At 39.4% G+C, this 14,091-nt stretch overlaps 1 protein-coding gene across 2 annotated transcripts in view; it reads right to left on the bottom strand.

Moving 5' to 3' along the window:
- LOC134344338 (ATP-binding cassette sub-family A member 13-like) overlaps positions 1-12,248 on the bottom strand; it is a 219,322-nt gene extending 207,074 nt beyond the window's left edge. For both annotated transcript variants that reach the window (XM_063043940.1, XM_063043941.1), the window contains exons 1-2: positions 12,041-12,248; positions 11,846-11,939 (exon numbers count right to left, since the gene is read on the bottom strand). In XM_063043940.1, coding sequence (XP_062900010.1) covers positions 11,846-11,939; positions 12,041-12,109 — 163 coding nt within the window. In that variant the 5' untranslated portion in view covers positions 12,110-12,248. The remainder of the gene's footprint in view (positions 1-11,845; positions 11,940-12,040) is intronic.
- Between the last annotated feature and the right edge of the window lie 1,843 nt (positions 12,249-14,091).

Genomic DNA, 14,091 nt, shown 5'->3' with positions numbered 1-14,091 from the left:
AGGCCTTTAACAGTGAGATTTTGAGAGTACAGCATTTGTAAGCTCTTGTTACTAAAAGTCCGAGGTTAAGAGTGATCCAGCTTATCACATTATCTTCCAAATCATTAATATAGGTGACAAACATCAATGGAGCCAGTACTGATCCCTGTGGCATACCATTAGACACAGGCCTCCAGTCAGAAATCATCTACTACCACTCTTTGGCTTCTCCTGCAAAGCCAATATCTAATCCAATTTACTACTTCATCCTGAATGCCAAGCAACTGAACCTTCTTGACCAACCTCCTATGCAGCATCCTGTCAAAGGCCTTGTTAAAACCCACATAAAAAATGTTCATTACCTTGTTTTTATCCACTTTCCTGGTTACCTCCTCAAAAACACTTTAAGATTGATTAGACATGATCGAAGCCATGCTGATTATCCCTAATCATGCCCCGTCTATCCAAATACATATATATCCTGTCCCTTAGAATACTTTCCAATCACTTACCCGCTGCTGACATCAGGTACCTTACCTGTGGCTAAGATAGTTTTAAACACCTCTGCCAGAACCTCTGTAATTTTAGCACTAACCTTCCACAAGGTCCGAGGGGACACCTACTCAGGCCCTAGGGACTTAGCCAACTTAGTTTGCCTCAAGCCTGCAACCACCTCTTCTTCTGTAATCTGGATACACTTCATAAGCTCACTACACTTTTGCCTCAGTTCTACATACTCTGTATCCTGAGTAAATACAGATATGAAAAAATTCATTTAAGATCTCCCCCATCTCATTTGGCTCCGTGCATAAATGACCACACTAATCTTCAAATGGACCAATTTTGTCCCTTGCTATACCTTTGCTCTTAATATATCTTAATCCTCCTTCACCTTGTCTGCTAGACCATGGTACCTCATGTCTTCTTTGAGCCCCCCTGGTCTCCCTCATAAGTATTCTCTTGCATTTCTTATATTCAAGTGTCTCATCTGTTCTTTGCTATCAATCTCTTCCATGCACCTCTTTCTTTGTACTAACCAGGACCTTGACATTCCTCAGAAACCAAGGTTCCATAAAGCTGTTATCATTGCCTGTTATACTAACAGGAACATGGAAACACTGTACCCGCTATGTGTGAGAGTGAGAGTGAGAGTGAGAGTGAGAGTGAGAGTGAGAGTGAGAGTGAGAGTGAGAGTGAGAGTGACCCAGTCAATATGTGGAAAGTTAAAATCACCTACAATATTTTTCATGCAACTGTTTGCTATCTCCATAAATTTTCTCTACTAAATCTCACTGAATATTGGCTGGTCATCCCTTTCTTATTCTTCAGTTCCACCCATATAGCCTCTATAGACCAGCCCTCCAGTCTGTCCTGTCTAAGCACTGCTGTAACATTTCCCCTGATGAGTAATGCCATCATTCCCCCTTTAATACCTCCCCCTCTCTCATGTCTAAAACAAAGGAACCCTGGAACATCCAGCTGCCAGTCCTGCTCCTCCTGAAGTCAAATGCCACAATATCATAATTCCACATGCAGATCCATGTTCTAAGCTCATCTACCATTCCCACAATACTTCTTGCATTGAAATAGACACAACTCATAACATTAGTCCCAACATGCCCAACCTTTTGTTTCCCATCTTAACATCTACTTTCCCCACAACCACTCCATTAGCTGCCCTGGCACTCTGGTTCCAACCCCTGCAACTCTAGTTTAAACCTCCTGGAGCAGCACCAGCAAACCTTCCTGTAAGGATGTTGGTCCCCCTCCCATTCAGGTGCAAATCTCAGGTGTGTACAGGTTGCAGTTTCCCAAAAAGAGTCAAATGGTTCAAATATCTGAAGCTCTCCTCCTGTACCTTCTCCTTAACCACATGTTAAACTATATTATCTTCTTATGTCTGGCCTCACTAGCATGTGGCATGGGTATCAATCCTGAGATCAACACCCTGGAGGTCTTGTCTTTTTACTTGGCACCTAACTCCCTGAACTCACTTTGCAGCAACTCATCACCCTTCCTGCCTATGTCATTGGTACTGATGTGGACCACAACCACATGCTACTCAGCCTTCTCCTTAAGAATGCTATGGACTCGATACAACATACCCCTGGTACAACATACCCCTCGATACAACATACCCTGGAAACTCTGGAAGCAGTGCCAGAGCCCTGACTGCTATGGCTTTCTTCTGCTAGGTCATTTCCTTGCCCCTCCCCCAAGTGATATCCAAAACAGTATGCTTGTTATTGAACGGAATGGACACAGGGGTACCCCGCATAGCTGCCTATTCCTTTACCTCTCCTGATGGTCAGCCAGTTTACTGTGTCCTGCACCTCAGGTGTAACTACCTCCTTGTATCTCTTGTCGATCAACCCCTACATCTCCTGAATGATCTCCAATGTGGTCTGTAAAAAGCTGCAGCTAGGAGCACTTCTTGCAGGTGTCGGGTTTTCCTGTATTCCCACATCTCACAAGAGGAGCATTACACTGTTCTAACTGTCATTCCTACTGCTCTAATAGAAAGAAAGAAAGGAAGAAAGAAGAAAAAAATTACCATAGCCTGTGCCCCTTGTCACAAATGCCTCTTGGACCAACGTCTCAGTAACCCCACTCTAACTCTGTCCACTCCAACAATGACAACTCCTCTTAATCCTAGCTTCACTTTATTGGCTCTTTCCAAGTGCTTAATAATGCAAACGATGTCAAGCTTCACAAAAGGTCCTGACAGTCCCTGTTGGCTTTTTAAATCTGGCACATTTCTCTCCACAGGCAACTGTATCACAATCTCAAGCTCAAATCATGAAAGCATTCTTCAAAGCTATAACAAGCAGAATTGATAGTTAGGAGCCTTTAGGTGCAGTGTATTTAGATTTCTAGAAAGCATGGTACCAGTGCTAGTGCACTGGTGGGAGCTTGCGGATTTGGAGGAAGTGTGTTAAAATTGATTGAAGACTAGTAATCACAGGGATGTTGAATAAAAGAGTTTTTTTTCAGACTGCCATACTCATGGGATGCAAGAAACTTGTCATAGCTTGTGCCTCTTCTTGCCGAAGCCTGTGGTTCAGAAATCCAGATTATCAAAGGTATTTACGTAAGAATAAGATATTATTTTTAAAGACTGGGAAGATAGGCCTATGTGCATCTGGCAGAGAAGAGGAGTTAAAACCTGGAAGATCAGAGATGATCATATTGGGCTCAAGTTCAGGAACCAAGTGGCCTACTTTTGCTCCCATTGTCTTGTGTGTGGTAAATCAGGGCTATTCTACCCCATACCTTAATTCCTCTTTTGTGTCAGTTATCCATAGCTTTGAATTCCCTGATCTTTCAAAGAAGCAAGTTTAAAAGACAATTTGAAAGATCAGTTTAAAATTTTGAAGGAATATCACAAAGTAAACAGGTTTATAAATTTCTTAAGAACTCTTTCAAAGAGAAATCAAGACTTATGAAATTACAGATGTACATCATCAGATCCAAAATAAACAGGGAGAAGCTTTAGCAGAAAACCACAGCATTGAATAAAACAAGCAGACACAAGGTAATGTAATGAAGTAATATCTTTATTTAATATCACAGTTTCTAAAGGGCTGTGGAAGTGATGCCTGCATGAATGAGTTTCCCCTTCAGCTTTACATTTACATTTTACAGATGGCAATGCAATGGTCATAAAGTTCCTGAGTTTTTCAAGACTAGTGCAAGATTCTAGCTTCTAGAACAGGCAGGATTAAAGAGTTACAGGATTTAAGGGATAATACAAGAAATTTAGGACAAAGAGAAAGTTTGAATTTAAAAAGATTTGTAATGCTTTCAAATTCACTTCAGGTATTAAATTGAATTGCATTGCCAACAAGCCTCAGATTGCAATGTGTGATTATCCAATGTCTGTTTATGCACACATAATTCATATTTTTACTTTATCATAATTTAATTACTTGCCAATGATTATTGGTGCATGCAGGCTCCTGTGTTTTGTTTACTCTCATATGCCCTTCAGGGGACAATTTAATTACAGAAGATGCAGTTTACAGCCATAAAGTAATGTAACAAAGAGTGCATATTTTGGAATGTGGAAGGAAAACAGATCATCCAAAGAAAATCTATACAGTCTCGGAAAGAGCATGCAAACTCCACACCAGTAACACTCTGGATCAACACTAAACCTCAGAGGAGACAGGACGTGAGCTTATCAACTAGCCTACTCCTGTTCCTTATGTTCTCAGATTCCTGGAGCCATCAGGCATCTGTACAACCAACGCACTATAGTTCTGTCCTAGACTGGAAGGTGCTGAGCTTCCTAAGCACTGCTGGAGCTACAAACATCCAGGCAAAAAGTAAAATATTCCATCACAATCCTGATTTGTGCCTTGTAGATGTGGAGAGCCAGTAGTGCAAGACTCACTTCAAGATACCCAGCCTCTGACCTGCTGCTGTAGCTGTGGTGTTTAGTTTGGGGATGGGCTAGTTGAGTTTCGGGTCAATGAGAAGCCCCAGAATCCCAGTGGTGGGAGTCTTGATGACAGCAATGCCACTGAATTTATGAGTAGTTGGTTCACCTCTTTGTTGTTGGGCACAGTTATTCCCTGGCATTTTGCCTGATATAAATGCTGCATGCCTATGCATGAGTGTTATCAGAAAACATGCACATATAGAATATTTCATTTCCAAAGAGCTCTAAATAGAATTGAACATCATGCAATCATCACTAAACATCCCAACTTCCAACCTCACTATAGAAAGAAAGCCAAAGTGACTGCCGAGTTCAAAATAAATTTAAATAAAAACTCTTTCTCCTCATGCATCAGGGCAGGTTCAAATGCATCTAAAAATAATGGAAATGCTGAAAATGTAGGCACTGGAAATCTGATACAAGACAGAAAATTCAAGATGTATTCAGGTTTGACAAGATCTGTGATGTGAGAAACATGTGAATGTCTTAGGCTGACGACCTTTCATCAAATCCTGCCTAATCTCATAGGCTTAATTATATTCAGGCTCCAGTGACAAGCATCATTGTTCACATATCTGACACCAGAGTCCACAAATAGAATTTTGTTCTGAGCAAAATTGGTTTTTGCTGGACAGAGAAAAAGACACAAAGATGTTCTGAAAACTTCCTTAAGACTCATTGGAATCCTCAGCCCATGATCACCCAAAATGGAGAAAAAGCATTCAGGCCAATACTGACAACTTCACGTCCATATACTGAAAGCAGGCAGAGGTGAGGCCTGGCACAAATGATAGAGGAAACATACCATCTTTATCTTACACATCAAGGATCTCATACCTCACAGATGGTACAGTACTCTAAAATGTTGCAGAATAGCAAAGGTTATTATATCAGTATTTATCACTCCTCCTAAGAAACCTAGAGCAACAGAATGTGAATTACATAGGACCTTAAGTTTAATGAGTCATATCACCAAGATACTTCTAAGACTTTTGATGACAAGAGCTAAAAGTAAGATACAAGCTGAAATAGGTAAAGAACAATGTGGTTTTGTGAAAGACGAAGGTACAAGAAATGCAATATTGATGTTAAGGATACTATGAGAATGAGCTATTCAAGTGCAAAAAGATTTGGTTTGTTTGTTTTATCAACTACACAAAAGCATTTGATAAAGTGAAGCATGATAAGTTATTTGAACTATTACAGGAAATTCTAGATCTAGATTCGAAAGACCTCCGCCTAATCAGAAATCTGTACTGGGAACAAACTGCCCCTGTAAGACCAGATGGAGAAGTGAGTCAGTTTACAAAACTCAAGAGAGGCGTTAAACAAGGGTGTTTTCTCCCCTGATTTATTTAATGTGTACAGTGAAACAATATTACAAAAAATAAGAGACATCCTGGGAATCAAAATTGGCAGATGCAGATGACACTGTGTTAATTGCAAGTATGGAGGAAGAACTACAAAACTTAATTGATATAGTTGTTGAAGAAAGTGCAAAAATGGGTCTATCTATCAATTGCAAAAAGACAATGTACGGTGATATCCAAAAAGAAGGAGAATCCTATCTGCAGGCTGAAAATAAATGGGGAAGACATAAAACAAGTACAGAACTTTTGCTACTTAGGAAGCTGGGTGATATCAGATGGCAGGTGCGACATGGACATCAAAAGAAGAATAGGGATGACAAAAGACACCTTTACGAGAATGAAGAGTATACTGACCAATACTAACTAGGCATGACAACCCGCCTCAGAGTACTGAAATGTTACGTAGTTTATCCAGTTATGTTATATGGCTCTGAATGTTGGACAATATCTAGTAACATGAGGAAACGAATTGAAGCAGCAGAGATGTGGTTTTTGAGGAGGATGCAAAGAATATCATGGACGAAATGAATATCTAACAAGGATGTCATGCACACAGCAAACACAAAAAGAGAAATAATGTATGAGATCATGAAAATGCAAACAAAAGAGTAGTTAGAATGCACGGCAATTATAGGAAAGATTGAAGGGAAGAAAGCAAGAGGAAGACAAAGACAAATGATGATGGAGACAGCAGCCAGAGAACTGGAAAAGAATACCAATGAATTGATCCACTTGATCTGAAACAGGAGCGTGTGGTCCATGGCAGTCAAAGCTCAAACTGAGCATGGCACCTGATAATGATGATGATTATATTTGATCATTATGAACTAAATTAATCACTGAAAGATGCCTAATCCTCTTTCCTCCAAATGTCCAAGTATTGTCGTGATAAATGTTTAACATAATTTGACTATCAGATTGGAAATAGCTTCCTTGCTGTGTTCATGCTGAGGACCCAACTCTGATGAAGATGTATTTAGAGGTTAGAGGACTAAAGGTTGCAGAGAGCAAGCACCAGACTGGAAATACTATTTTTTTATTACTTCATCTCTATAATTTATTTAATTCATGTCTCTATTCAAGAGCCCACTTCTAGATAATCTTTCTCCACTCTTAATAATCTTTGCTCTATTTTTATTCTTCTTTTTGTTTTCCTACACATAGAATATTTATTTCAAGTTCAAGTTTATTGTCATTCAAACATACACATGTATACAGCTAAACCTTACTTACATATTCATTGTTCTTTAATTTCATATATTCCTAATTACTTATTTATTTCTTTCCCAAAACAGTCATGGCCTTCACTAATATTCTCTCTTCTAATATTTACATAACGTGTACATACCATTTTGTTTACATTCAACTTACCCTCACTTTCTTAAAACAGCCAAGATTTTGTGTAAAGTGAGCAATGATATGCGTTTTACCTTTTCACTGAATGCATGCAGCATTTCTGTCAGGGCAGGTGAATTAATGGCACAAGTAAAATAAATGAGGATGATCTAACAGCCATCACAGAGACATGGTTGCAAAGATTCAAGATTGAGAATTAAATATTCTCAGATACTTGATTTTATAAGAGATAGGCAAAGTGAGAAAAGGGGAAGTGAGTGAAGGAGAGTAGCTCTGATATCACAGCTCAGAAAATCTAGTACAGTTAGTACAGTACAAAAGTACAGATAACTAACAAGGAGCTGAAAATATTGATGAGATTTATACATATGCTCCCAGGTTTTGTGTATTGTATTGTAATACAGTAACAGTGTGGAATTCTACTGAAGACTGAACAAGTAAAAGGGGCAGCATTGTAGAGTCAACAAATATTGGGTGAATCTATCTGAGATCTGAAACTATGTTAATTAAGGAGCTGGTATTTAAAAGGTCTTCAGTGAATAGTGTAGTAGGATATTATACAAAATTGAAAGTGATGCTGTTCACTATGAAACTAAAATCTTCAATCTGAATATAACAAACTACAAAGGCACAGTGTACAAGTTGGCCATGGTGTCCTGAGCAAAAGATAATGTACCATATAAAAATAACTAATACAAACAAGAACTAATATGTAGTTTATGAGTGACATATAGATCCTTTATGGCAAAAGGAACAGTAACAGTGGTCCAGCTGTAGAGTTACAGATAATATAAGAACAAAGAAAACCAATAATTTTGTGGACTGGGAAGATATCAAACTTCAGACAGAACTAAGGCATTGATTAAAAAAGTGAATTTAGAATATGAATCCAAGCTGGCAAAAAAAACCAGAAAAACATAAAAGAAGAGTCTCAAATGAAAAGCAGAAGATTAATTAAAATTATTGTGAAGCCTTTAATGCAAGATTAACGCAATAGAAAGGAAGATTAATGTGAGATTAACGCAATAGAAAGAAAGGACATAAGCCGGGAGGATGTGGAATCGATATGGGTAGAGCTGCGTAACACTAAGGGGCAGAAGACGCTGGTGGGAGTTGTGTACAGGCCACCTAACAGAAGTAGTGAGGTCGGAGATGGTATTAAACAGGAAATTAGAAATGTGTGCAATAAAGGAACAGCAGTTATAATGGATGACTTCAATCTACATGTAGATTGGGTGAACCAAATTGGTAAAGGTGCTGAGGAAGAGGATTTCTTGGAATGTATGCGGGATGGTTTTTTGAACCAACATGTCGAGGAACCAACTAGAGAGCAGGCTATTCTGGACTGGGTTTTGAGCAATGAGGAAGGATTAATTAGCAATCTTGTCATGAGAGGCCCCTTGGGTAAGAGTGACCATAATATGGTGGAATTCTTCATTAAGATGGAGAGTGACATAGTTAATTCAGAAACAAAGGTTCTGAACTTAAAGAGGGGTAACTTTGAAGGTATGAGACGTGAATTAGCTAAGATAGACTGGCAAATGACACTTAAAGGATTGACGGTGGATATGCAATGGCAAGCATTTAAAGGTTGCATGGATGAACTACAACAATTGTTCATCCCAGTTTGGCAAAAGAGTAAATCAAGGAAGGTAGTGCACCCGTGGCTGACAAGAGAAATTAGGGATAGTATCAATTTCAAAGAAGAAGCATACAAATTAGCCAGAGAAAGTGGCTCACCTGAGGACTGGGAGAAATTCAGAGTTCAGGAGAGGAGGACAAAGAGCTTAATTAGGAAGGGGAAAAAAGGCGAATGGTATTGTGGCATTTATAGCGAGAGGATTCGAGTACAGGAGCAGGGAGGTACTACTGCAGTTGTACAAGGCCTTGGTGAGACCACACCTGGAGTATTGTGTGCAGTTTTGGTCCCCTAGTCTGAGGAAAGACATCCTTGCCATAGAGGGAGTACAAAGAAGGTTCACCAGATTGATTCCTGGGATGGCAGGACTTTCATATGAAGAAAGACTGGATGAACTGGGCTTGTACTCGTTGGAATTTAGAAGATTGAGGGGGGATCTGATTGAAACGTATAAGATCCTAAAGGGATTGGACAGGCTAGATGCAGGAAGATTGTTCCCGATGTTGGGGAAGTCTAGAACGAGGGGCCACAGTTTGAGGATAGAGGGGAAGCCTTTTAGGACCGAGATTAGGAAAAACTTCTTCACACAGAGAGTGGTGAATCTGTGGAATTCTCTGCCACAGGAAACAGTTGAGGCCAGTTCATTGGCTATATTTAAGAGGGAGTTAGATATGGCCCTTGTGGCTACGGGGCTCAGGGGGTATGGAGGGAAGGCTGGGGCAGGGTTCTGAGTTGGATGATCAGCCATGATCATAATAAATGGCGGTGCAGGCTCGAAGGGCTGAATGGCTACTCCTGCACCTATTTTCTATGTTTCTATGTTTACACAATGAGTTAATGAGAAATATTAGGGAATAAGGAAATTGTAAATTAATATTTGTGACTATTCACAAAAAAGACACAGAAAACCTTTGCACTAAAAATCGGATTAATATACTTGGAATGGATGAGATTAAGGAATTCACATGACTGAAATATTGGTCAGTAAAGTGCCACCCAAGTGGGGATTAAATAAAATTAGAGGCTACAGCATTCGATAGAGGGTGGATTCATAGACAGAAAACAGAGTGGGAATAAACGAATCATCTTTGAGTAAGGGTGTTATGATTAGTAATCTGCTGTAAGTATTGGAGCTCCAGCTGTTCACAATCTATATCAATGTTTTGCATCAAATGTAATATATTGAGTTTGCCATTTGGGAGTTTGGACTATGAGGAGAATACAAAACGACTTTGGAGGACATACCATACATACATTAAGTATAAGCTCAAGGTGGTGTGGAAATAAAAGTAATTCACTTTGGTAGATAAATACCATATCTTATCCATACTGCACCAACCGCCACCTCTGGACTATAAACGTGCAGGAGCAATGTATGGTTAAGTGCCTTGCTCAAGGACACAACACGAACTAGCGACTTTCAGATCACTAGTCCAACACCTTAACCATAGAATGGCCCAGCATTTTTATATGCCGAAAGATTAATAGGTATTGATGTTAATTTTTAAACAAATCACTCAAAATTAACTTGTGGCTATGGTCAACAATCACAAAGGCAAATTGTATGCTGGTCTTTATTGCAAGAGGATTAGTCAGCCGACTTCTTGCTCCAAGTGCACAGAACCCTAGTGAAAGCACCATTTTGGCACTGTGTAAAGTCTGATCGCCCCAATTAAGGAAGGAAGCACAGAAAAGGTTCATTTGGCTGTTTCTTGACTTGGCTGATTTGTCATGAGGAGTGATTACCAGAATGAAAAGTGATCTTAATAAAATGAACTAAAATCGATTATCTTAATTTCTACTGATTGGTATAGATTATTGTTTTTATATGACTTTTTTAACATAGATTTCTGGAATACAACACGGAAGACAACTTGTGAAAAACACTTCATTTCACTTTGATATTTTTCTCTTATTTTCTCCCCTCAGGAATTAATCCAATTGATTCTCTGTTGAATGTTTCCATTAAACCCCCAGCACTCTTAAGACCCGAAACACCTGATGAGCCCAGGTTATATCTGTGGAGGTATGTCCCACCGCTTCCTAGGATATATATCTCGGCATATCCTAGGATGCATCTCGGCATCAGTTGGTGCACTCGAGATCACAGAAATAAGATCCCCAGTTGTGTCGTTATGATATTGTTTCTAATTAACGCAGCTAATCGGTCAATCCTGCTTCCTTCTCGAACTTTTCCGTATTATAGTGCTCCATCTTCCTCTTTCATTATTTTCCTATCCCCACAAGTATTTTCTTTACATTGGTTTATTTTTTTTTCTGTCCCTTTTCTCCTGCCTGTATTTTATCCACATCATCGTTCAGATGCACCGCATCGCGATCGCGGGGTTTTCAGATTCTCTCATCTGCACCATTATCAGGTTTGTGGATTTTTTTGCTCATGTACTGACATTTTACTTGCCAAGTAATTAAACATATTCGCTCAACGGCAGTTTTAAATTCCAAATATGCAAATGTGATATTATGTAGTAGACTTTCCCTTTCGACCCAGATAAGCAGTGCATCTTCGGGGCTACTCAAAGATTGTTACTTAACATGATTATAATAAATCCTCAATCTCTGCTCACAGAAACCTAAATTTCCTCAAATGTTATTTGTAAAGACTCCGAAAGCGTTTATTTGGTTTATCGTTGTGGGACTTTCCTTTTATCCCAGTCACAGAACAGAAGTGGAAGGACTGGGTCGTTCCCACTCTGTTTTTGATACACTTTACCGCGGCGCCACTTCTCTTCGTTGACTACATGTCCCCTGACTTTAATTAATTCGATCCAACATCGTCAGATTTCCTCTCATTGTCATTGCTAACAAAATTATAAACTCGATTGTTTATTTCATTAGAAATTCTCAACATCTGAATCAACACGGCTACTTTTTGCGATATAACTAACACTCGACGATGAAGAACGTATTAACAAACATTCACCGACATCAGTGACTGAACCGAACCCGTCGCCAGTCCAATTACGGAAACGGTCGACTGCCAAACAGAAATTTCTGAAATTATTAAAATAATTTATCTGTTTACACATAAACACTTACAATTATCTCGTTCCTGGGGGGAGTGCTGAACTCTAACTGCAAGCAGGATGATAAACAGTAGACATGGCCAAATGATCTCAGACAGGGATAGCACCTAAAATAAAAAATGAAACATGAATTGAATCCTTCGAAATCCACAATAAATCAAATAAACATGTTCACAATCCGCGTAGGAAAATGGAACAAAACCCTTACCGGTTGGCGTAAACGCGAGAGCCAGTTTTTCCAAAATAACACCAAGAACTGGCGAATAAATCTCGCCATAATGGCGTTTTTTAATTGCCCTGGAGATGAATAATCGGTGAACTCGCTGGTTTGTTGCTGCTAAGAAATGTATTGAGAGGGAATCTTCCAAGTTCAATGTGCAGGTGAGAACGCGAGGAAGTTGCGCTCACGCATCCGCACTCCTTGCCAGCCTACACAAAAAGTGGCACAAGATTGCAAAACCCTGTGGGCAAGAACAACCTGCTCTCACCTGCCACCGTTGCCCGGTTACGCAATCTCCAAAACCGCAAGACGGTCATTTCCTCAAATGGTGTTTTATTACAAATTACAGCGTATCGGAATGAAGAATATAAAAGCAGGCTTTATATGAAATCGAAAAATAACCCGCTGATTACTTCAATGCCTGAGGCTTATCGATAGGAACACAAACTAAATAAAAGCAGCCTGCCTGTCTGCACCAACTATGGAAGTTTATTTCGAAGCGTGTTTTTTTTATATAAATCAAATGAAACCTATCTAATGGTCTCCTCGTCGCCTCTTCCTGCATGTCTTTGTACATGAGCATCGTTAATTCTCAGTTCGGTGCTAATTCTATAAATGAGATTATCGGCGAAGTTTTGCAAACCAATGTTTCAGGAAAGACAAGCCTAAACATTACACCTGTCACAAGAGACAACTAGGTAGCATTAATATATTTGTTCTAAACCCTCGACAGCTGACTTTCGTTTTCCCCACATTACCTTTCACCTGTATTCTGTATTTCTTCTTTCATAAGACATAGGAACAGAATTGGGCAATTCGGCCCATCGAGTTTCTGCAATTTTAAAAACAGCTGGTTTATTTTCCCTCTCACCCCGTTCTCCTGCTTTCTCCCAGTAACCTTTGTACTAATCCATCCCAGGCAAAGCCCTCCCTATCATTGAGCATATCTACAAGAAGTGCTGCCACAAAAAGTGGCATCCATCATCAAGGACCCCCATAATCTAGGCCATGTTCTCTTCTCTCTGCTGCCATGGGGCAGGAGGTACAGGAGCCTTAGGTCCCACACCACCAGGTTCAGGAACAGTTATTACCCTACCACCATCAGGATCCTGAACCGGCGTAGATGACGGCTCCCATCTCAGCACTGAACTGACTCAATACCTTTGGACTCACTTTCAAGGACTCTACGACTCATGTTCTCAATATTATTTATTCACCTTTTATTATTATAAGGAGACACTGGATAGGCATGGACTTTTATTCATGGACTGTAGGAGTTTAAGATAATGAGGGGGGATAATAGATAAGATAGTAAGATAAGATGAATGCACACAGATATTCTATCTTTCCACCATCAGAAGATGCAAAAACCTGAAAGCACATAGCACCATGCTCAAGGACAGCACTGTTATAATAAGATGGACTCTTGACCTTGTCATGGTCTTACACCTTATTGTCCACCTGCACTGCACATTCTCTGTATCTGTAACACATTATTCCACGTTCTCTTATTGTTTTCCCATGTACTACCTCAATGTACTGTTGTAATGAAATGAGTTGTATGGTTGCCATACAAAACAAAGTGTTTCACTGTACTTCAGTACATGTGTCAATTACAAACCAATTTACAAAATTGGACTAGCTCAGAAAGGCACCTTATTTTTCATGGATCAATTGGGACAAAGAGCTTGTTTCCGTGCTGTATAACTCTATGATTCTAGACATCAACAACACTCTGTGTAAAATCTTACCCCAAATATCCCTTCAAAGCACCTACCTCTCACCTTAAGTCTATGCCCTGTTGTTTTGACCAAGTCTCATAAGCTTATGTACTTCCATCAGGTCACCCCTTAGCTTTTGTCTCTGCAGGGAAAACAAGTGGATTTGAATTAATTAATTAATTACATCAGAGTTTATTTAAACACTTACATACCTTAGTTGAATTTGATGAGTGTTTTCATGAAGATATACCTTAAAATGAACAAAATAAAAGTTGAAGGTGGATTTTATTGCATGAAAAAGCTATCTGGCACACAATT

This window comes from Mobula hypostoma, chromosome 3 (genome assembly GCF_963921235.1).
Source record: "Mobula hypostoma chromosome 3, sMobHyp1.1, whole genome shotgun sequence".
NCBI classification, from domain to species: Eukaryota; Metazoa; Chordata; class Chondrichthyes; order Myliobatiformes; family Myliobatidae; genus Mobula; species Mobula hypostoma.
The sequence above is the reverse complement of the archived record's forward strand: the minus strand, read 5'-3'. Positions and strand labels throughout refer to the sequence as shown.